At 38.9% G+C, this 27,741-nt stretch overlaps 1 protein-coding gene and 2 pseudogenes across 1 annotated transcript in view; all 3 read left to right on the top strand.

Annotated features, from left to right (window-relative positions):
* ABHD18 (abhydrolase domain containing 18) overlaps nt 1-12,225 on the top strand; it is a 42,168-nt gene extending 29,943 nt beyond the window's left edge. Inside the window, 5 exon segments of the mRNA XM_013970525.2 lie at nt 749-838; nt 1,482-1,583; nt 5,898-6,276; nt 7,032-7,194; nt 10,011-12,225. Coding sequence (XP_013825979.2) covers nt 749-838; nt 1,482-1,583; nt 5,898-6,276; nt 7,032-7,194; nt 10,011-10,062 — 786 coding nt within the window. The 3' untranslated portion in view covers nt 10,063-12,225.
* On the top strand, nt 3,646-5,889 carry LOC102174959 (annotated as a pseudogene).
* LOC102174682 lies at nt 20,179-20,807 on the top strand (annotated as a pseudogene).

The following is a 27,741-nucleotide window of genomic DNA, read 5'->3' on the forward strand; positions in this document are numbered from 1 at the left end:
TCTCACCATCTGCCTTTGATCATACCATCTTCTTTATATAGAAGACAAGACACCATCTATCTTTTCCCCCAAAAGACAACCAAATTTTATGAAGCCTTCTTTAATTCCTCTAGCCAAAAGTAACATTTCACTTCTCATATTATATCATTTTATATCAGCTATATAATCTGCTTTGTAGTTCATCAAATTCTTGACATCTTTCAGTCACCCTCAAAAGTCTGAGATTTTTACTTATGGTCTTGCTCCACCTGAGCAGGTCACTTAAGTAATGAGTGTGCTTAGCCTACTGCCCAGGATCTACATCCCAGCATGTTTGCTCTATATTTACCCAGCAGAAAGTAGGTTTCTGTGAAGGGTCTTAAAATTTAAAGATACTTAAAATTTCCTAATATACTTTATTGGTTTTTTAGGAGGCAATTATATGTCATTGTTGAGTTTATGATCTGGGGAATTTGGAGAGGTTGCTAGACATTCTCATGAGTGTTTGAGAGACTTTGTGTTTATGTCTTATCTCACCAACTACCATACAAAATATTTTTTTAATTGGAAGATAATTACTTTACAATGTTGTGATTGCTTCCACCATACATCTAACATGAATCAGCCATAGGTATATATTTGTCCCCTCTCTCTTAAACCTCCCTCCCACCTCCCGCCCCATCCCACTCCCAAAGTATTTCTTAATTTTAAATATTTTTCATTTAATGACTGTGAACTTTAAACTGAATCTCTCTGTGTTATCTTACAGATGGCTTCCTTAGCAGTATCCAACTGGCCTAAGCCCATGCCATTGATTCCATGTCTGTCTTGGTCCACAGCATCTGGGGTCTTCACTACGGTAATTTAATTGCAGTTAATATTTAGATAGCTATATATAATTAAACATAATAGTTTTAAGGGTTCCCAAAATCACCCCCAGGTTTGGAGATTCACTGGAAGGAACCACAGGACTCAATATGTACTCATATTCTCAACTAAAACATATCGCAGCAAAAGGATTCACTATAAAATCAGCCAAGGAAAAAGGCACACAGGGTACAGTCCAGAAGAAACCAAGCATAAGCTTCCAAAGGAGTCTTTCAGAATGTGTTTAATTCCTTCAACAGTGAGTTATGACAATAGGTGCAAATTGTTGTCCATCAATGAAACTCACCTTAGCCTTGAAGTCTGGGTATTCTCAGCCTCACACACTAAAATTCCAGAAGGAAATCCAGTGTTTAGTAGAAACTGCATTGTTTGTATCAGCAGTTTAGGCCCAGTGACCCCCATTTAGGAAGTTTTATATCAGGGTAAAGAACTATTGTTTACTAGTTAAATTACCAGACTCTAGTTAAGGTCCAACCTTACAAGTAGGCTTGTCCAAAGATAGGAAATTTCAAGCCTGCTTTGTTAATTTTTTTTCTGCACAGTAAGAATAATCAAACTATTGGACAACATGCTGTACAGATGTGATCTGATCTTAATGTAGTTTGTTATTTCAGGGCGTGCTAAGTAAATCAATTAATTGGAGGGAACTAGAAAAGCAGTATTATACACAGACAGTTTATGAAGAAGAAATTATTCACATGCTTGAATACTGTGGAGTAAGTATTTTTAACTTTTGCATAACATGGGGGGGTGGATTTTGACCATGGTTAATGATTCAGATTTTTAAAAAGAATTGTGAATTTATATATATATATCTTTTTTTTTTCTTTCTTTTTTTTTTTTTTTTTTTGACCTTGCTGCATGACTTGTGAGACTTTGGTTCCCTGATCAGGGATTGAACCCAGGCCCTCGGCAGTGAGAGCACAGAGTCCTAACCACAATCATGCAAAGCTAATGTATAGCTTACTACAGCTTCCCTGGTGGCTCAGAGGTTAAAGCATCTGCCTCCAATGTGGGAGACCCGGGTTTGATCCCTGGGTTGGGAAGATCCCCTGGAGAAGGAAATGGCAATCCACTCCAGTATTCTTGCCTGGAGAATCCCATGGACAGAGAAGCCTGGTAGGTTACAGTCCACGGGGTCGCAAAGAGTCATGACTGAGCAACTTCACCTTCACCTTCAATGCATTTGTAATAGGTCGAGAATAGAACTTGACCACCCAGCTCAGCACTTAGCACCCAACCCAAAAACCTCTTTCATGTGTCCTAATCAAAAGGCCCTCCTCCCTCTACTGTTCAGTTATCATCATCCTGATTTTTATAGTGATTACTTCCTTTTGTCTTTAAGATAATTTTATTGTCCAAATACGCATTCCTAGATACACATTTTTTATTTGATGTGTCTTTTAAGTATCTTTAATCTATAAATTCTTCATTCCTTTCTTTTCATTATAGTTTATCTGTTGAAGAACATGGGCTATTTACCTGTAGAGTTTCTCACAGCTGAGATTTTTGTTTGTATTCTCATGTATATTCCTCCGTGTTCTTTGTTAAGAGTCTAGGAAGCAGGTAATGTCTGGCTGCTCTTTCCTGTGGTGTAAGCCATTGATGCTTAATGCCTATGTCTATTAAATTGAGAGTTGCAAAATGCTGATTTAATTCTGTCCTTTTTTTTCATTTATTAATTTAGATACTTTTATTTTAAAAAGTCACTTCCTTTGCTAATTATTTGGTTGTCTTGTAGTTCAGTTCATATTGTTGTTATTTAGTCGCTAAGTCCCAACTGAATCTTTTGCAACCCCTGCCAGGCTCCTCTGTCCGTGAGCTTTCCCAAGCAAGAATACTGGAGTGGGTTGCTATTTCCTTCTCTAAGGGATTTTCCTGACCCTGGGATGCAACCCAAGTCTCCTGCATTGGCACACAGATTCTTTGCCTCTGAGCCGTGAGGGAAGCCCTCAGTTCATACAGGAAAGGCTTAATTCTTTCCCTTAATTTACCAATTTTCAGGGAAATGAATTGCTTCCTGATTACTCTCCTAAAGTAGCCATTCTTTTCATGAATTTTAAAGTTTTTCATGTTCAGTTTGAAAGTTACTGATAATCTGGGTGAGTTGGGAGTCAGGGAGGCTGGTGGCACCCACTGCAGAGGTTTTGCCCCAGTGTCAGCTGAGGCAGCCATGGTGCTTTGCAAGGAGTGGCAGGGACCACCCTTGATTCTCACACACCCCCACCATGTGAGCCCCAGACAGAGGGAGGGTCAGCAGAGTGTGGCCCCAGGGGCCGGATGCAGGTGGGATGGCGGTGGGGGCTGAGGAGGGGGTCAGTGAGGAAGGGTGAGTGAGTGAAGGGGAAACACCAGTATGGAGGAGAAGTGCCGATGACTTCAGGTGCCATGCTGATCTGATCTGGAGATCAAACTGTCTCAATCCCTTTTGAAAGGAAGAATATTCCTTAAAGAAATAATATTTATTCCTCCAAGCATGAGCTTGGAATCTGAAATTGAGGTACATGAGAACATAACAGAATTTAAGCCTTATCTCAAAAGTGTATGGTAGAGCTAAAGAAGACAACCAACCAAGGGTCACCTGAAAATGTGACTGGCTAATAATCCCAGGACAAAATTAGAGACTACTCAAGTTTCCCTCCTGGCCCAGACAGTAAAGAATATGCCTGAAATGCGGGAGACCCAGGTTCGATCCCTGGGTGGGAACAATCCCTTGGAGAAGGAAGTGGCAACCCACTCCAGTATTCTTGCCTGGAGAATTCCATGGACAGAGGAGCCTGATGGGCTACAGTGCATGGGCTTGCAAAGATTCAGGCACAGTTGAGCAACTAACACTCACTTTCACTCAAGCATAAGGCCTCTACAGAGATGTTTGATGTACGGGCCTGGGCTGAGTATTTTGTGGTAGAGGCTTGCAAAAGATCCACATGGCTTCCTTACAACAGTTATTTTAGTCCTTACTCCATTGTTTCTGGCAAGTGCTGCACTGGCTTAGAAATTGGCAAGGCTGATTGAGGCCAAGGAAAAATGTCAAGAAAATATTTCAAAAGTTAAAGGACTGAAAAAGCATTGACAGATAGAAGAGGAGTTTGGGGGAGAATGGATACATATGCATGTATAGTTGAGTCTCTTCACTGTTCACCTAGAAGCTATTACAACATTGTTAATCAGCTATACCTCAGTGCAAAATAAAAAATTTAAAAAAAAAACTCTTCATGGAAAAAAGGAAAAAGAAATGAAGGAATGAACAGGCTCTGTAATCAGAGGAAAATTGTTTGGAAAATTATGCAGCTTTAGGAAGACCCATTAAAGTTTCTTTTCAGATCTTATGACAGTATTATTTAGTAAACAAAGTCTGAGAACATGGAAGAATCATGTTAGTTCTCACCTGTACTGTATCAACTTTTAGGCTTCATGTAGAAGTTTGTTGACAGTTAATGTAAATTGATATTTATGCCATGGATTCTTTTTAACTGACTTAGTCATTTGCCATTTTGCAGCTTCTGTACTAAAATGAATACATCCTGTGGAGAAAAATGGCTTTAGATTATGAACTCTGTTCAAATAATGGCTTAAAATGGGGTCCTGTTCTAGACAAAGGAGATTAAGAATGTCAAAATCAGAATTGTCCTGAGGTGAAATGCATGCTTAGACTTAAAAGAGATATAGTGTATTAATTACATCTTTTATCATTATTACTTATTTCTTGGAAGGGACTCATTTCTGGCTCCCTCAAAGCAAAATAATATTTATTCAATGAGTACTTATTTTCTGTATTTTTCTCATCTTAGCTTTTGAGATACTTGTAATTACCAGACATTCTGCATTCTTAAAACTTTTCAGGATGGGGAACACATGTACACCCATGGCTGATTCATGTCAATGTATGGCAAAAACCACTACAACATTGTAAAGGCAGTTAGCTGTTTGTCATATAAGTTGCAAGTATATTTTCCCAGGCTGTTCTTTTCTTTGACTGCTTTTGGTATCTGACAAACTTTATTTTTACTTAAATTGTAAGTTCTTAAATTTAGTGTGCATTATACTTTGGGAATTTTAATAATTAATATTTTTTCTTGATAATTTTTAATTTTTCTTAGTTCAGCCTAAGAAAAGAATTTGGGGTGACTGAAGTATTACTGCTAGGATACACTCCTAAGAATTTTAGAAGTTCTAAGGTTAAAACAAATCATGGATTTCAAAACTGTAATAATGCAAACATGACCCAAGCAAGATTTCCCTGGCAGCCCAGTGGTTAGGACTCTGCACTTGCACTGCTGGGGGCCCAGATTCAGTCCTAGTCTGGGAAGCTAAGATCCTGCGAGCCTAGTGGTGCAGCCAAAACAAACAAAACAAAATGTGTCACAGGCTAAATGATACTCTCTACCATTTAGTAGGAAACATTTAGCAATAAAATATAATTTGTCTTAGTCCTCAATTAGATTTGTATACCTTTTTTTCTGTTTTTTTTTAATTATGGTAAAATATATACCACATAAAATTTACCATTTAAACCGTTTTTAAATGTACAGTTCATTAGTATTAACCATTTTAACCATTTTTAAGTGTACGGTTCAGTAGTAGTAAGTACGTTGTGTAACCATCACCTCCATCCATCACCACCACTCATCTCCAGAACTTTTTCCTCTTCCTAAACTGAAACTCCGTACCCATTAAACTAAACTCTGTTCATCCCTCTTGCTAGCCCCAGGCAGCCGCCATTCTACTTTCTGTCTCTATGAATTTGACTACTCTAGATTCCTCATAAAAGTGGAATCAAATAATATGGTCCTTTTGTATGTGGCTTAGTCATATAGCAGAATGTCTTCAGAGTTCATCTATGGCATAGTGTATGCCAGAATTTCATTCCCTGTTAAGATTGAGTAATAATCTATTATATGTATGTATTATATTTTACTTGTCCATTTATTCCTTGATGGATATATGTGTTTTCTCTTTGTTTTGACAAGGTTGTTACATAAAATCCTATTTTATATTAAATGACATTTTCCTCTCTTTCATATGTTCAGACAGATTCTTTCAAAATGGGACAAGAGTTCGTGAAACGCTTCCCTAGCAGTGCAGACAAGCTAACTAACCTTAATCTGGTTTCTAGAACTTTAAATTTAGATATGACGGACCAAGCTGTGTCCCCAAAACCTGTTGAGTGCCATAAATCTAGTAGAACATCTATCAGTGCCACATCAGAAGGACTCTTGTTACAAGATACCTCGAAGATGGACTGCTTCAATCAAACACTTTCAACCAACAAAAGCAGTTACACAAGTTGTCGTCCTCAGTCATGCCACCTACTCAGTAAAGAACAAAGAAGAAACAATCTTCAGAAAGAATCTTTAATATTTATGAAAGGAGTTATGGATGAATGTACTCATGTAGCAAATTTCTCAGGTATTAATTTTTATATGAAATTGAGAATATATGCTGATGATAGGTAAAATGTGTGAAGTATCTTTAAAGTATGCTATAATTTCAATTGTCATTGGCTCCACAATGTGTTTTCTGAGATAAGTGAGTTATTTAAATGTATATTTACATTTTATCCATGAAAATCCAAGACCATTTTATTAGTTTGTTAAAAACATTGGGGTTTGTATCTTCTTTAGAATACTCATCTCATTGTATTAGAGATGAGTATTATAATGTTATGGTTTAGTATAGTTGATTTTTAAATTTTATTTATTTATTTTTCACTGTGTTGGGTCTTCATTGCCAAGTGGGCTTTTCTCTAGTTACAGGTAGTGGGGGCTACTCTCCTAGTTGCATGGGCTTCTCACTGCAGCGGCTTCTTGTGCTCAGCTCTGGGGTGCTCAGGCTTCGGTCGTTGCAGCTCCCGGGCTCTAGCACACAAGCTCAGTACTTGTGGCACACAGGCTTAGCTTGCTCCACAGCATGTGGGATCTTCTCGGACCAGGGGTAGAACCCATGTCTCCTGCAGAGGCAGGTGGATTCTTTACCACTGAGCCACCAGGAATATCCGGTATAGTTGATTTTTAACTTAATGATCAAAAGTTTTAGTTTGGCAAGTATTTTTTGCATACTTACTGCATTGTATGGTGTCATTTTACTTTTCAATATGGTTACCAGTATTTATTTAGAGCTTCTTCAAAGTATATATGTTTCATCTTAAAAAATCCTGTACCTAGTTCCAGTTGACCCAAGCCTCATCATAGTGGTTCAAGCCAAAGAAGATGCCTATATTCCACGAACAGGAGTTCGAAGTCTACAAGAAATTTGGCCTGGTTGTGAAATCCGATATCTAGAAGGGGGTCATATTAGTGCTTATCTTTTTAAACAAGGACTCTTCAGGTAAGATGATTGGTCTGACTGGTGTCTGTTACTTGTTTGTTTTGGGGATTTTTTTTTTCTCAATAAATATAAAAAAATTGATATTTGTCTTATAGATTTTAGTCCTCTTATTTCCTTCCTGCTTCTCTCAATTCTCACATTGTGATACTCTTTCCTACCTTGTCTTATTTTCTTTTCCTCCTAGAGAACTAGGAAATAGCATATGTTAGGTGTTTTTATTGTGTGGTTTTACCCTCTTCAAATATTAGTAGCCAGATATTTTAGAGTGCAGGGAGGAACATTAGGGTTTGTAAAACTTGCTTTGACTCATCGTGAATTTTTCACTCCACTCTGATGTTCTCTCAGAATGACCTGAGCATCCCGTGGAATAATCTAGCAGTGTGTTCCAGCAGCCAGTAAATATTGAACCTTAAATGAGAAATGAAATACTGATTTTATTGTTAATAATCTTGAATTAATCCATATTTGTTAGAACTTTAAAAAGCTTTCCTGCAATGCGGGAGACTTGGGTTTAATCCCTGGGTTGGGAAGATCCCCTGGAGAGGGGAAAGGCTACCCGCTCCAGTATTCTGGCCTGGAGAATTCCATGGACTGTATAGTCCATGGGGTCGCAAAGAGTTGGACATGACTGAGCAACTTTCACTCACTCACTCACAAAAACTTTTATGCTGTTATTCTAGTTTTTTGATATGCCAGTTAATTTCTACTTCTGTTCATTTGATTGTTAACAGTTATTACTGGAATATTTATCATTAATGGTTAAATCAGTTCACATCAAGGGGTTAGACCAGCCCTGTGCAGTGTTCCAAAACTGCCAACTGGACAGTCATATCATGTTGGTATGTTTGACATGTTATTAGCTCTTTTTTAATCTAAGAAATAACTGTATGTTGTTGCTTATGTAGTTCGATGTAGAGATGTCACCTTCTTGAGGTACAGATTAATTCTTCAAGCCTGTAATGTCCTCAAGAATGTAACACTTTTTTTTATAGTATGATCTTTAAAAAAAAAAAAAATACTCATTTGTAAAGCAGTGAGTTAGTCAGTGAGTGAGCAGACTATTTACCGAACACTCAAGTGACCCTCTGGCACAGCAAAACTAAAACAAAAGCAAACAAAAATCGTGTGTAGGGAAGGTTGCTAGGGTTGCCCAAGAAGAGTCTAAAGTTCTGTTACATGTGAATGCAGGGAACGCACATGCTTGCTTTAGTAAATCGTTATCAAATGTATTTTATTACTCTTTTGTGTATCTATGTGGGAGTATGACTGAGAGGCATTAAGAAGAATAGATGTAATCAAAGTCAGCTATAAAAACTCCTCAGTGCTCACTTGAAGGCTTCATTTGAGAAAGAAATAAATGTTAGCTATCAGTATGTGCCAGGTACTAGAGCAATTTCTTCTGATGTTACTTTTAATATCCCCCTTTTATACAGAGATACAGGGAACAAAAAAGATTAAATAACTTGCTCAGGAGGAATAAATACTAAGCTATTTGACTTATACTCCCCATTAGTCACTTTAAAACCTAACGAAGTTTAGATGACACTGGAATAGCAGAACTTTACGAATTCACCCTTATCACTCATCAGATTTAAAAGTAAAACAAGCCAATCCTTTGTGTGCTCTAAGAATTTGGGTTAAGTTGTTTGGATTGATAGTACAAGTGAGTAAGACACTATTCAAATGATTTAAAATGCATATGTATACCTTTACTAACCCTTCTCATACCATGTACAGTAGCCCAGATTGCAACCTCGGGCCTCATTTTATAAATTTTTGAGCCAAATATTTTTGAGCCACACAAGAATGATACAAAACTTTTTCTTTCCAACAAACTGGAAATCACGGTCCATAGCAGGTGTCAGTTTTAAAGTTAATCTTAGTATCTTTTTAAGGATGTGGGGAAATGCTTAGTCAAACAAGTACAATATAGGATTAATATTAATATGATCTCAATTATTTATTTATTTATTAAAAAATTTTTTTTAGTTACTTGGCTATGCCAGGTCTTAGTTGTGGCATGTGGAATCTAGTTCCCTGACCAGAGATCAAACCCTGTCCCACTTCATTGGGAGCATGGACACTTAACCACCAGATCACCAGGGAAGTTCCTCAGTTATTATTTAAACTGGGTAAAAATACAGACATGAGCATTAAAAAAAAAAAGCCTGTAGGAAAAGATTAAACGTAGATACCTTAGAGTGATGAGATTATGACTTTTTTCTCTTTTTCTGAATTTTATACAATGAAAATGTATTTGACAATAGGAAAAAAGCCAAAATAAGCCTAACAAATAATATCTTATGAACTTGGGCCAGCTCAATGTGACTATTTCTCTCCAATTAAAATATTAAAAGTTAAGTTAATGTAGGGAACTAAGGCTTTTGAGTTCATTTGCTATATCATAATCTATGAAACAGATTGAATATGACATTTGAAAAGTTACAAAGCCAGTTAATTTTCAACAAGTAGAAAGAATAGAAAGAACCAGTTCTTTTTCACTTTATCATTTCATATTTTATTCATATAAATAATATAAATTTTAAGACACCAAAAAAGTGCTTCTCAAGAAAAGATGGCTTTTATCAACCTTGAGTTTATAAATCATCAGTTTCTGAACCATCAGTTGGAAGCACATTTGAAGTTTTCCAGTAGTGGTGAATTACATGGATCCAGATACCCTCACGCACCTGCCTGTTTGGAGACAAGGTCAGGTTGCAAGCCACAGGGTATTTGGAAATAACTTATAGTAAAAGCATTGTCTGTCCCCCTTTTTTGCCAGTTACTTGTAGTTTCTCTTTCATGTTTAATTTTAGGCGAGCCATCTATGATGCATTTGAACGCTTCCTCCATAAATACGCTAACTAATGGGATCACTCTATGTAGCCAGTGGAGCCATCATGTTTCTCACAAAAGGAGCTTCATCGTTTGATGATGTGAAGAACAAGCAGACAGCACTATATACTCTACCTGCTGTCAATTGAGCCTGGAATTCAGTATTACAAATCAGTCAACTATTATCTTTAAATACATTTGAATAATTGCAAACCAACATTTGGATGAAATAATGTTGAATATTTTGTTAGTTTGTGGGAGTCCCATAAAAATCAATATCTAGTCTGTTATTTATGAAAAATTTACATTTTTATTATGAATAATTTATTAATTTAAAATAAAGGTATTCATAGAAACCCTTTTGGTTTTTAAAGAACTGCTAAATCAAACTTCGTTTGTAATATGTCAGCCTGTGTTGTATATATTCCCTTACATGGTATTTCTGTTATTGACTTGGTTTGAGAAACATGTTTCGTCTATGGATCCATAGTGAATTTATAATCCTATTTTCAATATTAATTTTCTACCATGGATAACTCTGTGTAAAATCAGTGTTAATGTTAACTTTGAATTCTAAGAAATCCTGATTGCTTTGTATTTAAGTGCTTTTAATAATTGAATGTGAGAATGAAGATAAGATGCATAAGACTTTAAAACTTTGCCAAATATTAGGTTAGGAAAAAAAATGCCAAACATATTTCCCCTACTTGAAAAGTATCAATTCATGGAAAATGAAAATGAACACAGACCTATTGCATTAATTGATAATAATTTCTTAATATTTTCTTGTATACATACTCAGAGTTTGCTAAACATCTAACTGTAAGCCAGATACTTAAACAGCTTTGACTTTTTAATTTCAGAAATTAATGGCCACTTATAAAACTTATTTGTCCATATAAGCTTCATTTTATAGAAAAGATATAACAACTAGTAACTTTTTAACCTTTTTAAAAAGAAGTATTATATGGTTACACTTGGTGCTTTCTTTTTATGTTAAACTTCTGAAGCCAAGAGCTAAAATGTTTTTTAAAAGCAGAAAATATTTTGGATTTGGAATAAATGTATTTGAGTTGCATTTGTTTGAAGTGTGTGTTGTCTGTGGGTTACTTGATTATAAGTAGTCCTACTCTCGTAAGGATATTTGAATTATAAGGTGCTTTTGCAGCCTTTTAAAAGGAGATTTTATTTGTCCTTATAATGCCTCCATCACCTTAATCTCTAAAAACTATTTTTAAATGATTAATGTGAAGTAACCAGTGGCATACAATGTTGTAGATTCTGTAAAACTGCTTTGACATAATGAACAAACATGGTTTGAGCTGTAAAATTTTACATGTTTAGATTAGAAACTTTTCACTGACAGTATGAAATTACTAAAGTTCTTCAACAAAATACTCTTTAAAGATAAACTTGTTAACTGAAATACAAGTATTTTCTTATGTATTTAGTGAGGTGATTGAATGCTTTCTAAGCAATGGCTTGAGCAAACCCAGTACGTTATTTTTCACATAAATATTTCCTATCAGCAATAATGTACATAATAATATATGTAACTTTCTATTTGTAAAAGAATAAAATTCATTTCATTTTAATAAACTCTTAGGCATAACTAATTTCTCCCAAATAAATGTGAAAAAAGGTATTTTAAAAAATTTCTTCTCTTAGTCAGATGTTTTAAGAATATATCCACACAACTACCTAAAGAAATGTTGTCTCATTTTTAAGATTGGGTACCTAACTTGCTAGAAATTCATTTAGCCCACAGCTGCAAACTGACAGTCAATTCAGGCCAGCTTGGCCCACAGTTGTTTGATTCAGTGTGCATAAAAAGTTTTGAATTCAGAAAGTCTTTATATTGGGTATGCAGTCCCCCGTTTGCCATAGTCCACCAGATTCCAGGCTCTTAAATGAGACTACTTCACTACTTTGTGTTTCCCACTTGGCCCTGAAGACATCTGAGCTTGAGACCTCGGTTTAGATCTGTGGTTTAAAAAAGTTTCTGAATTTCATGATTTGATAAAACTGTAAGTACTGTTGAGTCATTTTAGTATATGCATTTTTAGATTGTGTCTTATGAATGTAAATTTTAATGTGGTGCTTTCTTTTGTAAAGATCATTGAATTATTAACTCTGTAACTGAAATTTTAAAATCGTCTCCAAATATTTTATATTCACAATAAAAGTCTATTTAAAAAATTACTTATGTTCAAGAGGTTTTATTCTAAATATAGAAAACCCATGTCACATTTGATTAACATGGCCTAATTTGGGGCTTCTCTGGCAGTCCAGTGGTTTAAGACTCTGCACTTCCACTGCAGGGGTCATAGGTCCCATCTCTGCCTGGGGAACTAAGATCCCACACGCTGTGTGGCACAGCCAAAGAAAAAGTCTTTAAAGAACATTTACAATAAAAGTAGAAGGGACAAGAATTGACAACCCCCCCCCATAATTATTTTAGTTTAAAAATAGTATAAAAATAAAACTAGCTTAACTGCTGCTCTAAGGAAATGGCAGTCTACTCCAGTATTCTTGCTGGAGAATCCCCATGGACAGAGGAGCCTGTTGGGGTGCAGTCCATGGGGTCGCAAAGAGTTGGACACGACTGAATGACTAAGCATAGAAGAACTGATCAAAGAGTTAAGTTGTTTAATGGACTCTGCTCCTAAAAATATTTTAGAACTGTTATGACTAGACCATGCATTGTCCTGTAGGTTAGGTTAAGGGTTTTGGTATTCGTGCAAAGCTACAGAAAGCCCTGAAGGGTTTTCTTCAGGTGGGGATGAAGTGGGGGAGACATGAAGTTGGTGAAGATTAAATATATGATTTCATGTGTTTTAAGAAATTCACTCTGGCTGCATTGAAAAGAACTAGTTGTAGGAGACTGGCAGTCCTTGCAGAGATAAGCTAGAAGGCTATTAAAGTGGCCCAGGTGAAGAATGATTATAGCTAAGATTATGATAGCAGTGGGTGGATACAGAGAGAGCTGGATGGATTTCGGATGATGGATTGGTGATGAGTTGGAATGAGGTATAAGGGAGTGGTGTAAGGTATAAGCCTTTCAAAGAGAGAACCCTGGAAGAAGACCAGTGTCAGGGAAAGCATCTAGAATCTAGTCTGGCATATACAGATTTTTGATGTCTAAAAAATAGACAGTAGGATATATAAATCAGAGACTCAGAGCAAAGAATTGGACAGAAGGGGTAAAAAAAAAAAAAAAAGACATGGAATCACCAGTGTTTATAGGGTAACTGATATCATAGGTATGGTTAGGAGCTTGGTGGGCTGCAGTCCATGGGTTCCCTAAGAGTCAGACACAACTGAGTGACTTCACTTTTACTTTTCGCTTTCATGCATTGGAGAAGGAAATGGCAACCCACTCCAGTGTGCTTGCCTGGAGAATCCCAGGGATGGGGAAGCCTGGTGGGCTGCCTTCTATGCAGTCACACAGAGACACGACTGAAGCCACTTAGCAGCAGGGAAGAAAAAGGACAACGGTTCTCTTTTTCATCTTAGGAACCCTTTATACATTTAAGACATGAAGGCCCTAGGGAGTTTTCAGTTATGTGGATTACAGTTATCAATATTACCACTTTACAAATTGAAACTAAGAAATATTTTAAAATATTTATTAATTTTAAAATAATAAAGCAATACATGTTGTATTAGATTTCTAGGGTCGCTGTGAGAAATGTAACACAAATTGACTGGCCTTAACCAAAAGAAGGAGAAGGCAATGGCAACCCACTCCAGTACTCTTGCCTGGAAAATCCCATGGACGGCGGAGCCTGGTAGGCTGCAGTCCATGGGGTTGCGAAGAGTCGGATACGACTGAAGCAACTTAGCAGCAGCAACAGCAACCAACAGAAATTCTCTCCCAGTTCTGGAGGTTAGAAGGCCAAAGTCAAGGTGTCCATAGGTCCGTGCTCCCTCTGAAGTTTACAGTGAAAGATCTTCTACATGCCCCACTCCTAGTTCCTGGTCAAGTGAAGTGAAGCGAAGTCGCTCAGTCGTGTCCGACTGTTTGCGACCCCGTGGACAGCAGCCTACCAGGCTCCTCCGTCCGTGGGATTCTCCAGGCAAGAACACTGGAATGGGTTGCCATTTCCTTCTCCAAGGGATCTTCCTGATCCAGGGACTGAACCCAGGTCTTCCGCATTGCAGGCAGACGCCTTAACCTCTGAGCCACCAGGGAAGCCCCTGGTGGTTGAGGACAATTTGTAGCATTCCTTGGCCTGTAGATGCATGATTCCAATTTCTGCCTCCTTCCTCACATGGCATTCTCATTTCTGTGTCCAAATTACCCTCTTCTTAGAAGGACATCAGTCATTGGATTAGGACCCAGTCTAATCCAGTATGATATGATTTTAACTTGATTACATCTGCAAAGATCTATTTCCTAAGATAATATTCAAGGTAGTGGAGGTTAAGACTTGAACTTATCTTGGGACTTCCTTAGTGACCTAATGGTTAAGAATCTGCCTTATAATTCAGAGGACACAGGTTTGATCCCTGGTCGGGGAAGTAAGATCCCACATATCACAGAGCAGCTGAACCTGTGTGTCACAAGTAGAGAGTCCATGAAAGTGAAGGTCGCTCAGTTGTATCTCTGGACTCTATGGACTATATATATATATACAGTCCATGGAATTCTCTAGGCCAGAATACTAGAATGGGTAGCCTTTCCCTTCTCCAGGGGATCTTTCTAACCCGGGCACTGAACCCAGGTCTCCCACATTGCAGGCGGTTTCTTTACCAGCTGAGCCACAAGGGAAGCTATGAGAGAGTCCGTGCACCCCAACAAAAGATCTCATATGACCTAATGAAGAGCCCACAAGCTGCAACTAAGACCAGATGCAGTCAAATGTTAATAAATACTTTTAAAGACCGGACCACCCATGAATGTTAACATAACAATTTTAATAAAAAGTAACTTGTTTTCCAATACCCCCAAAAAATATTTTTAGTGAGTAGTGTAGCATTGTTTTAGTCTTGTGAAACTTTGAAATATCTAACTTTACAGAAGACAGCTTGACTGCCATATCTGCTTCTGCATTTGATCTGTTCTGAAAGGTTAAAAGGGTGTGAAGTAAATCTGGTTGGAAGAAGGAAAAGTGTTTTCCTTTTTAGACAATTGAGGATATTCCTCCTTGATACTACACCCAAATACCACATGTGATAGTTTCTTAAACAATGCAATGTGGTTTCTCAAACCATATTAACTTTTCATTCTCTGATTCATTAAAAACCATTGTTTTCTATCCTGGAAGAGAAAAAGGACATTAGTGGGAAACGTGCTGAAATCTGAATAAAGTCTATAATTTAGTTAATAGTGTTTTGCCAGTGTTTCTTAGTTTTGACAAATGAACCATAGTTACATTAAAATTTTAGGTGTAGCTCAGAGAAAGTCATTTGGGAAATCTTGCTACTTCCTTTCAGTTCAGTTCATTTCAGTCACTCAGTTGTGTCAGGCTCTTTGCGACTCCATGGACTGCAGCACACCAGGCCTCCCTGTCCCATCACCAACTCCCGAAGTTTACCCAAACTCATGTCCGTTGAGTCGGTGATGCCATCCAACCACGTCATCCTCTGTCATCCCCTTCTCCTCCTGCCCTCAATCTTTCCCAGCATCAGGGTCTTTTCAAATGAGTCAGCTCTTCACATCAGGTGGCCAAAGTATTGGAGTTTCAGCTTCAACATCAGTCCTTCCAGTGAACACTCAGGACTGATCTCCTTTAGGATGGACTGGCTGGATCTCCTTGCAATTCAAGGGACTCTCAAGAGTCTTCTCCAACACCACAGTTCAAAAGCATCAATTCTTCGGTGCTCAGCTTTCTTTATAGTCCAATTCTCACATCCATACATGACTACTGGAAAAACCATAGCCTTGACTAGATGGACCTTTGTTGGCAAAGAAATGTCTCTGCCTTTTAATATGCTTTCTAGGTTGGTCATAACTTTCCGTCCAAACAGTAATCGTCTTAATTTCATGGCTACAGTCACCAACTGCAGTGATTTTGGAGCCCCCAAAAATAAAGCCTGACACTGTTTCCACTGTTTCCCCATCTATTTCCCATGAAGTGATGGGACCAGATGCCATGATCTTCATTTTCTGAATGTTGAGCTTTAAGCCAACTTTTTCACTCTCCTCTTTCACTTTCATCAAGAGGCTCTTTAGTTCTTCTTCACTTTCCGGTGTCATCTGCATATCTGAGGTTATTGATATTTCTCCCGGCAATCTTAATTCCAGCTTGTGCTTCCTCCAGCCCAGTGTTTCTCATGATGTACTCTGCATATAAGTTAAATAAGCAGGGTGACAATATACAGCCTTGCCATACTCCTTTTCCTATTTGGAACCAGTCTGTCGTTCCATGTCCAGTTCTGTTGCTTCCTGACCTGCATACAGATTTCTCAAGAGGCAGGTCAGGTGGTCTGGTATTCCCATCTCTTTCAGAATTTTCCACAGTTTGTGGTGATCCACACAGTCAAAGGCTTTGGTATAGCACTTCAATAAATTTCAAGTTGTTTTACACTAAAAAAGTTTCTTTAAAATGGATGCTCATGTTAACACATTTATTAATGTTTTGCAATTTTAAGAATATTTTCACTTATCTTGCTATATCATAACAAATGAGTTGACAATAATTGCTAGAATTACTATGTCCACTTTAGTGTGTTAGTCTCTCAGTCATGTCTGATTCTTTGTGATCTCATAGACTGTAGCCCACCACGCTCCTCTGTCCATGGGGATTCTCCAGGCAAGAATACAGGAGTGGGTTGCTATTTCCTTCTCCAGGGAATCTTCCTGATTGAGGAGACTCCATGGGCTCCCAAATAGTCTTACACAACTGAGCAACTGAACATCAATAAAGATTCTAATCTTTTCTTTCTGTAACCCCCAGAGCTTACTTTTATCTTACCCTTATCTCATTATATTTAAGTACTCAACTGTCTGCCCCACCCTCTCCAAACCCAGCCTGTAAAACAAGCAGGTCTGACTCACTTTTTATGCGGGCATTCCCTGGCATAGTTCAAGGACTACCAGCTGGTCCATTCCGAGTGCAGCGCTCTTTTCCGTGTACCAGATTGTAATTTTAAACCTCAGTTGACCCTTGAAACTCAGGGGTTAAGTTAGAAGCTTTGACCCTCTGCAAAGCAAGAAATCCTTCTATAATTTATAGCCAGCCCCACATTAGGTATGCTGCCGCTGCTGCTGCTAAGTCGCTTCAGTAGTGTCTGACTCTGTGCGACCCCATAGGTGGCAGCCCACCAGGCTCCTCTGTCCATGAAATTCTCCAGGCAAGACTACTGGAGTGGGTTACCACACCCTCCTCCAGTTGCCATGCCATCTTCCAGTCTGGGGGCACATTTTTCCTTTCCATAGATGACCTGGATCCAGACTGGAGGCCTGGCCATACTTTTGCTTGTTATCCTGAGAGATCCTTCAGGAAAAGGAGGGGAGCTTTAGTGCAGCTCTCTTTTCTGTTGGCCTGGCCCCTGCTGCCCTAGAGTCAAACATCCAAAGAAGAGCCTCCCTCCCTCTGTTACCCCATTAGTTGGTTCTGGTTTTGCCTGTATTCATGCAGTTATACGCACATCTTATAATTCCCTTTCTCTCTCTGAAATTAGTGAACAGGTCGAGAGCCAGCTCTGTAGAGTTCTTACGGACACCTCTGCGGCTGATATACACGGTGGGCCTGTAGGTTACCTTGGCAGCATGTACATTATTTTGGCTTTTATTGTACAATGGGAGAGAGGGACTGGAGGCTGAATTACTAATGGCCAATGATTTAATCAACCATGGCTAGGTGACGAAACTTTCAGAAAAACCCGTAAGCAGTGGGATTTAGAGAGCTCTGAGTTGGTGAACACATCAAAGTGCTATGAAGAGGAGGGTGGGTGTGACATGCTGGGAGAGAGCAGGGAAACTCAGTCCCTCCTCCCCCATACTTTGCCCCGTGCATCTCTTTCATCTGGCTGTTGCAGAGTTGTATCTTTCATGACAAATTAATGAGTGTAAACAAAGTATTTCCCTGAGTTGTATGAGCCATTTGAATGAATTATCAAACCTAAAGAGGAGGATGTGGGAACCTCTGATTTATAATTGGCTGGGCAAAAGTGTTGGTGGCCCGAGTACCCTGTTTGTTGCTGACGCCTAAAGTGAGGGCAGGGGAGTTTGGGGGAGAATGAATACATGTATGTGTATGGTTGAGTCCCTTTGCTATCCACCTGAAACTATCACAACATTGTTAACCGACCATGCACCAATGCAAAATAAAAAGTTTAACTAAAAAAAAAAGAAGAAAATGATAAAAACTAAAGTGAGGGCAGACTTATGGGACTGGGTGTTTTAACTTCTGAAGTAGTTCATGTCAGAACTGAACTGAATTCTTGGACACCCAGGTGGTGTAGGAGAGTCAGGAAATAGAATTGATGGGTGGTGTCAGAAAACATTCCAGATCTACATCAAAATCTGTTCCAAACAGTCATCTGTAAATGCTGTTCCGTAACAAGATTTTACATATTTCGACTTTAAAAGCAACTTTTCATGCAGATATGTGCTGCCAAACAACTGATATCCATTTAAGGCAAATGCTTTTAATTAAACATATTCATCATCCTTTGGAAGCCATTTATAGCATTTGATTAGATTCTACTCTCTGGATATCTGCCTTTTAGCAATAGTACAAAGTGGTGAAAGCACCACATATGGTCTCTGTCACAAGTACTCAACTCCACCATTGTAATGCAAAGGCATCCACAGACAGTACATAAATGAATGAGCATGCTGCATCCCAATAAAACTTATTTATGGGACTGGAATTTAAATTTCATATAGTTTTTAATGTACCATGAAAACTTCTTCCTTTCACTTTTTAATACTAAAAGATATAATAACAAGTTAAGAGGAAAATTAAGATTCAGGCCTTTAGGCTGAAAGATCTGGTTAGAAAAGGTGTTGAGGCCAGAAGGAGCTAGATTTTTATTCTGAAAAGCTGCTCAAATATACAATTGACTTTATGGCTTTGGTTTTCTTGGAGGGGGAACCTCGACAAGATGTCTAAGGTCCAACATTTTTAAAGCTTGCATCAAATATATTCTAGACTTCTAAATTTTGCGCAATATGCTATTATTACATTGCTGCTGCTAAGTCGCTTCAGTCGTGTCCGACTCTCTGCGACCCCATAAACGTCAGCCCGTGAGGCTCCCCCTGTCCCTGGGATTCTCCAGGCAAGAACACTGGAGTGGGTTGCCATTTCCTTCTCCATTATTACATTGATGGAGGTCAAATTCCAAGCTAATAGCTATTGACTCCAGCCATTATCATATATAAAAGTGAATTTATGGCTTCTCAGCCTTCTGGCTAAGATCAAGTGTAGTATGTTTTTATCAGTTTAATATCTGATACATCCTCTATCCGAGAACAATATATTAAATGGATTTTTGAAGCAGAGAGTTGAAATAGGAACTTGCTCTGTTCACGACCTGATACTGCAGTACTTTCAGAAACAGTGCACTCCCCTCGGGGACAATTTTTGAAGTACGAAAAGGCAGAAGCTGGCCCTTTCCTGTCCTGGAGTGGGGTTTTCATTGTAAGCTGTCTGCAAGTTAGCTCAGGAATTTGATTTTCTCAGGTTTTCCTGCATTACTCGTAAGCGTTCCTGACAGTTGCTGGAAGACAAGCAAATAACTGAGTCTGGTAGAGGTGGGGGGTGGGGTGGGGGGAGGGAGAGTAAAGTGAATAAGGAAAAGTAGTTCAAAAGTTAGGCTTATTAAGTCTAGATCTAATATACAACATGATGACTACAGTTCTTAATATTGTATCAAAAACTTCCCTGGTGATCCGGTGCCTAAGACTCGGCTTTCAAAGCAGGGGCCCCTGGTTCAATCCCTGGTCCCATACGACACAACTAAGAGTTCCCATGCTGCAACTGAAATTCCTGCATGGACAGTCTTCGTGGAGAGTTGCCGAGGTTTCCTGCGCCAACGGTGCTTGAAGGGAACCCGGTAGCTCCTCCCACGCTTGCTCGTCCCCGCCCCGGCCGGCCACACAGAGCCAGCCCTCCTCACCACCTGACAGCGCCCTCCTACCGACCCAAGGTCCCCGCCGCTGCTCCAGTGCCGCACAGCTGCCTTCACCACCGCCTCTTCTCAGCCGCCTGCGATGACGACCGCATCCCCGTCGCAGATGCGCCAGGACTCGGAGGCCGCCGTCAACCGCCAGATCAACCTGGAACTCTACGCCTCCTATGTCTACTTGTCCGTGTCATACTATCTTGACGGCGGTGATGTGGCTTTGAAGAACTTTGCCAAATACTTTCTTCACCAATCTCATGAAGAGAGGGAAAATGCTGAGAAACTGATGAAGCTGCAGAACCGACGAGGTGGCCGAATCTTCCTTCAGGATATCAAGAAAACAGACCTTGATGACTGGGAGAATGGGCTGAAAGCAATGGAATATGCACCGTGCTTGGAAAGAAGTGTGAATCAGTCACTACTGGAACTGCACAAACTGGCCACTGAAGAAAATGACCCCCATCTGTGTGATTTCATTGAGACTCATTACCTGAACGAGCAGGTGGAAGCCATCAAAGAATTTGGTGACCACAAAACCAATGTGTGCAAGATCTGGGCCCCTGGATCTGGCATGGCAGAGTACCTTTCTGACAAGCACACCCTGGGACACAGTGAGAGCTAAGCCTCAGGCTGGCTTCCTGTAGCCACAGGGGTGACTTCCCTGGTCACCAAGGCAGTACATGCATATTTGGGTTATATTCATCTTTTCTATAAGTTGTACCAAAACATCTACTTAAGCTCTTTCTTTAATACTATTGCTTCAAATAAACTTAGTACCAAAACAAACAAACAAAAAATCCTGCTTGCCGCAGCTAAGACCTGGCACAGCCAAAAAAATAAATGGATTTTTTAAAAAAAACCATACTATCAAATACTGGAAATTTGCTAAAAGCATAAATTTTAAGTGCTATCATCATAAAAAATATATGGTAACTATGTGAGGAAAAACTATATTAATTAGCTTGACTGAAGTGTCATTTTGCTATGCTTATGTATATCAAACCATCATACTATATACGTTAAATATGTACAATTTTATCTTTAAAAAAATCCAAAGATCCAAAAAAAAGGAACAAAAAAGAGGGAAAAAATGTAAAAGCCAGTCAGTATTCTGTAATAACCCACATGGGAAAAGAATCTAAGAATAAGTGTAACTGAATCACTTTGCTGTATACCTGAAACTAACACAACACTGTAAATGAACTATACTCCAATATAAAATAAAAATCAAATTAAAATTTTAAAATGTAAAACTACTCTTATACTGCACCTATAATGAAATAAGTGGTGGACAGGATTTGATCCAGAGGTTACAGTTAGCCAAGTCCTGATCAAGATAATCCTTAAATCCCTTCTGTATAGGCAAATTTAAAAAAAAAAATATTTATATATTTATTTTTGGTTTGCACTGAGTCTTCTTTGCTTTGTGCAGGCTTTCTCCAGTTACAGCATGGGCTTTTCACTTCTGCGGCTTCTCTTGTTACAGAGCACAGATTCTAGACACATGGGCTTCAGTAGTCACAGCATGCAGGCTCAGTAGTTGTGGGCACACAGGCTTAGTTGCTCCACAGCATGTGGAATCTTCCCTGACTAGGAATTGAACCCATGTCCCCTGCATTGGCAGGCGGATTCTTATCCACTGTACTACCAGGGAAGTCCTCAATAGGCAAATTTTGATGGAAAGACAGGTTTGGTCATCATAGACTCAAGAGCAATGGAGAGTAAGAGTTAGGAGGTATCTTCATGCCTGTGTACTTTATGGTGGACAGATATGTTCACAACTTTGAGATGTTCAAATTCAAAACTACTCTCATTGCAAGAAATACTAGTAGGAATTCCCTGGTTGGTGGTTAGGACTCTGGACTGCCACTGCAGGAGACACAGGTTCTATCCCCTACCTGCCCCATGGCATACCCCTCCCCTGCACCCCAGCCCCCCCAAAACCAAACTAACGCTGCTATGAACATTTGGTTCATGTCTTTTGGTGCACCAGTTACTGTTGGGTATATACATAGGAGTAAAATGCCTGGGTCAGAGATATGTTCATGTTCAACCATACTACGTACTGGCAAACAGATTTCCAAAATGGTTGTGCTAATTTATATTACTACTGTATAAAAGTTCTCATTAATCCCCATCTTCATCAATAATTTTGAAAGTATCAGACCTTTTTGTAGCCACACTGATGGGTTATAGTGGTTTTAACTTGTATTTTCCTGACTTCTTTTTCTGCCATGCCACAAAGCTCTTATCTTAGTTCCCCAACCAGGGATCAACCAGTGACCCCTGCAGTGGAAATCTGGAGTCCTAGCCACTAAATTGCCTGGGAATTCCCATGCTTTCCCCTAATTTCTAAAGAGGTTGAACCTAATTTTCACGTTTATTCCTCACATTTTGATTCTCTCTGATTTTACTCTCGATCAATTCTTAAAAATTTCTCTGACTTAATTACATGCTAAGGATACTAAGAAGATGAGGCAAAGTGTCTATACCCACATTCCTATCTCAACCCCTATCAGTTAGTCTAGGGAGAAATTTAGAACTTGATTTTTTTTCTTTATCCCTCTTCGAACAGCTATTAGATCAGCAAGTCCTATTTCCAAGATGAATCTTAAGTCACTCTACTGCCATACGTACTGCCACAACTTGAATCCAGACCAATGTTTCATTCCTGGACTGCCACGATCACTTCTTTGGCTTTTGCCACGCCCATCTCCCTTTATTTTCCATATTGCAGCAATTGTTTTCAATGATAGAAACCTTTTGGTGGCTTCCTTTTACTCTGAGAATAAAATTCAAGTCCTACCACTTATAGCTTCCCTGGTGGTTCAGATGGAAAAGACTCTGCCTGCAATGCAGGAGACTTAGGTTCAATCCCTGGATCAGAAAGAGCCCCTGGAAAAGGGAATGGCAATTCATTCTAGTATTCTTGCCTGGAGAATTCCATGAACAGAGGAGCCTGGAAGGCTACAGTCCATGGGGTCACAAAGAATCAGACCTGACTGAACAATTAACACTTTGACTTTCACCACCTCTGGAAGCTGCAGGTTTGCCTTAGGCTTTCTCTCCAATCTCTCCAACCCATGCTTTATTGTGTCCTAGCTACAGTCCTCTTACCAGGCCTCAGTAAAAACACGCCCTCTTCACTCATCTTCTTTCAGTCCTTAACACCAAACTTCTTTCATTTTAACGAAATACTTGTCCCAGAGCCTGTTTCTTCTCATCCTTTAATTCTTAGTTAAATTTTACCTTATTTGTTTCCTTCATAACATTTATCAATAATCTGCAATTATTGAGTTTGTTTGCTCTTTGTTAGTTGCCTCTAATAATAATTATTATAATAGTTATAAAACAGGAGGGGAGGAGGGCAGGGCATAACATTTAAAAGAATGATATAGCCCAAGGACGTGACATAAACTGATTAGAACGAAATAGATTCAAGAAGGCAGATGAGTCATCTTCCACTAAACCTTGAACTGCAGTATAGGCTCATTGTTACACATAGCAAGCTAAATGAAACATCCACAGGCACTATGACAGTTTAAGGTGGACCATAAATGAAACAGGAGGGAAGGGGGCAGGGCACAACTTTTGAAAAAATAAACCAATTAAAATTAAATGGTGAACACAACATAAACCAATTAAAATTAAATGATGCTGAAGCTGAAGCTCCAATAATTTGGCCACCTAATGCAAAGAAGTAACTCATTGGAAAAGACCCTGGTGCTGGGAAAGACTGAAGGTAGGTGGAGAAGGGGATGACAGAGGATGAGATGGTTGGATGGCATCACCAACTCGATGGACAGGAGTTTGAGCAAGCTCCGGGAGATGGTGAAGGACAGGGGCGCCTGGTGTGCATGGGGTTGCAAAGAGTCAGACACAACTGAGTGACGGAACAACAACAACTGTTAGGAAGTGGCAGAGCTGCTATTTGGACCCAGATGACTGAACAACGACAATCTAGTTATGGGCTTCCCAGGGGTACTAGCTGTAAAGAAACCGCCTGGCTGTTTGAACCCAGATGACTCAACAACAACAATCTAGTTATGGGCTTCCCAGGGGTACTAGCTGTAAAGAAACCGCCTGCCAATACAGGAGTTGGAGGAGACACAAGTTCAACCCCTGGGTTGAGAAGATCCCCTGGAAGAGGCCATGGCAAGCCACCGAAGTATTCTTGCCTGGAGAATCCCACAGACAGAGGAGCCTGGAGGGGTTCATGGGGTCACAAATAGTCAGACATGACTGAAACGAATGAGCAGGCAGTCTACTTTCATTTTCACTAGTGCCACTGTCATTTTTTTTTTAAACTGTAGGTTACAATCTGTATGTACCTATGTCAAGAAATTTAGGGCTTCTTGAAAAAAATTAAAATGGAATAGAATAAATCCTTACTCATTTAGTAAGGATAAGTACTGGTTTTGAAGCTTTTGACTCAATTTTATATATATATAGTCACAAGGTGTGAAAGCTACTGTACTGTGCATTCTGCCTTTCTGTATAAGTTTCAGAACTAACCAGTGACCAGGTTCACCAGTGTATTCCCAGGGTCTAGCCCAGCTACTGGATCACAGTAAGTACACAGTGCATATTTATTAACTTACCAATAATAAACTATGGTAAATATTAAAAAGGTGATTAAAAATTTTTCCTTAATTTCTCTACAAAGTTTACTTCTTCTTATGTCAACCACCGATTTGAACTTGAATTTGTGCCAGTATTCATAAAGCTATACTAATATTAAATCTAACTGTTATGTAGAATTCAGAAGGGTTATTAATTTGTTGTATACCCTACTATTTGAAAATCTGTTCTTTGAAAACTGGAACAGAAAAAGTTATGCTTCCTTGAGCTTATACTTTTAAAACATTTTTTAAAAGATTAAATATTACTTAACTATTATTTGTGTTATTTCAAGTTATTGTAAAAGCACAAAGAGTAAATAGTGTGGCAGGAAAGGCAGACAGTTCAGACAGTTGTTGAATGTCAACTCTAGGCATAACTGGCGAGAGTTTTCAAGCAAGACACTTAAACTTTTGAAAGTTCCCGTTTTTGGTTCAGTTCAGTTGCTCAGTCATGTTTGACGCTTTGCAACCCCATGGACTGCAGCACACCAGGCTTCCCTGTCCATCACCAACTCCAGAGCTTGCTCAAACTCATGTCCATTGAGTTGGTGATGCCATCAAACTATCTCATCCTCTGTCATCACCTTCTCCTGCCTTCAATCTTTCCCAGCTTCAAGATCTTTTACAATGAGTCAGTTCTTCACATCAGGTGGCCAAAGTATTGGAGCTTCAGGTTCAGCATCAGTTCTTCCAATGAATATTCAGGACTGATTTTCTTTAGGATTGACTGGTTTGATCTCCAAGGGACTCTTAAGAAGTCTTCTCCAACACTATAGTTCAAAAGCATCAATTCTTCAGTGCTCAGCTTTCTTCACAGTCCAACTCTCACATCCATACATGACTACTGGAAAAACCATAGCTATAACTAGATGGGCCTTTGTCAGCGAAGTAATGTCTCTGCTTTTTAATATGTTGTCTAGGTTTGTCATAGTTTTTCTTCCCAGGAGCAAGCATCTTTCAATTTCATGGCTGTAGTCACCATCTGCAGTGATTTTGGAGCCCAAGAAAATAAAGTCTGTCACTGTTTACAGTGTTTCCTCATCTATTTGCCATGAAGTGATGCGGCCAAATGCCATTATCTTCATTTTTTGAGTGTTGAGTTTTAAGCCAGTTTTTCTCACTCTCCTCTTTCACTTTCATTAAACTAGTGTGTTAAAACCTACATAAAAGTAGAGAGATCTACCTTCTTAGGAATGGCAATCTGGCTGAAAGGGAGCCTAGTTTTGTTTTGAAGCTATGATAAGCACAGTGTTTTCACCTATTTGTATGATACAGACAAGGTTTAAAAAAAAGCAATTTTTTTCTAAAGGTGCTTTTATTCTCACTTTATCTAACATTGAATACCTCAGTTGTATTAAGTGAAGTGAAGGAGCAAAGCACATTATCATTGACCCTACATTGAAGGTTAGAGATAAGTGGAAGCATTTACTAGTTACCTTAGAATTAGCTCATTATTAAAGCAATTATTACAATAAACAGAGTCTAAGGCTCTCCAACAGGAGGTAATAATGGCTCAATATATCTAGTTTAAGAATCTTTTTTAAAAATGTTATTTTATAGGTAGTTAAACAAACAAACAAACTCGGGACTTCCCCAGTGGTCCAGCAGTTCAGAATCTGCCTGCCAGTGCAGGGGACATGGGTTAGACTCCTTGTCTGGGAAGATCCCACATACAGAGGGGCAACTAAGCCTGGGCACCACAACTGCTAAAATCCACCTGTCTTAAATCCTGTGCTCCGCAATGAGACAAGCCAACACAACGAGAAGCTGGTGCACCACAACTAGAGAGTAGCTCCGACTCGCCACTGCTAGACAAAGTCCGCACATAGCAATGAAGACTTAGCACAGCCAAAAATATATGAATTAAAAAAAAAAAATCTCTAGGGGACTTCCCTGGTGATCCAGTGGTTAAGAATACCCCTGCCAACACAGGAGACAGTTTCTATTCCTGGTCCTGGAAGATACCACACGCCATGGAGCAACTAAGCCATACGCCACAGCTACTGAAGTCTGTGTGGTTAGAGCCTGTGCTCCACAACAAGAGAAGCCCCCAATCTCTGCAACTAGAGAAAGCCCTCTCACATTAATGAAGACCCAGCACAACCAAAAAAAAAAAGTCTAAAAAAAATCTCTGAGCTCAGTTTTATCTTCTCCTTGAAATTTAGGATTTTGGAAAGTCCCTTGAAGGTATATATTAACATATTCTAAACAGGAAAAACAAGATTCACCTCTTAGAGGTTCATTTGAACATGTGATCATCAAGTTTGTATAATTACTTTAGATATTCCATTACTTCTGAGCCTTAGAGACCCATTCTTTCTTTTTTGAAAAGATAATCCTATACCTCTGTTCTAGATTCCAGTTTCCCATTAAAAAAAAAAAAAAAGATCAGACTTCTAATCTTGGTAACACAGTAAAATTAATGCTTGGTTAAGCATATGCATTTAAAAGCATAAAAATAGGTAGTATTATTGAGTTAAGCTCTTGGTAAGCATTTTACACATATTATCTTATGTAATCTTCACACTAATTATATTAAATAAGTATAAGTGGAGGGAGAGAGGCTGGCCAGTTAAAAAGTTGTAACAGTATTGTTGTTAAGTCACTAAGTCATGTCCGACTCTTTGCAACTCATTGGACTGCAGCACATCAGGCTTCCCTGTCCTTCACTGACAGAGTTCTTTCAAACTCATGTCCATCAAGACTATGATGCCATCCAACCATCTCATCTTCTGTGGTTCCCTTCTCTTTTTGCCTTCAATCTTTCCCAGCATCAGGGTCTTTTCCAATGAGTGGACACTTAGTATCAGGTGGCCAAAGTATTGGAGCTTCAGCATTAGTCTTTTCAATGTAACAGTATTACAGAAGCATAAAGGCAGTTAGAGTAGGGCAGTGGCAGTGGAGAAAGTAAGACTTTGTGATAGACACTTAGGAGGTACAATCAACTGGTCTTGGTGAGTATCTAGAACACTGCTTGGCAGATGCTTGAGAGATATTTGTAAATTAACAGATT

The sequence above is a fragment of the Capra hircus genome, chromosome 17 (genome assembly GCF_001704415.2).
Source record: "Capra hircus breed San Clemente chromosome 17, ASM170441v1, whole genome shotgun sequence".
Taxonomy (NCBI): domain Eukaryota; kingdom Metazoa; phylum Chordata; class Mammalia; order Artiodactyla; family Bovidae; genus Capra; species Capra hircus.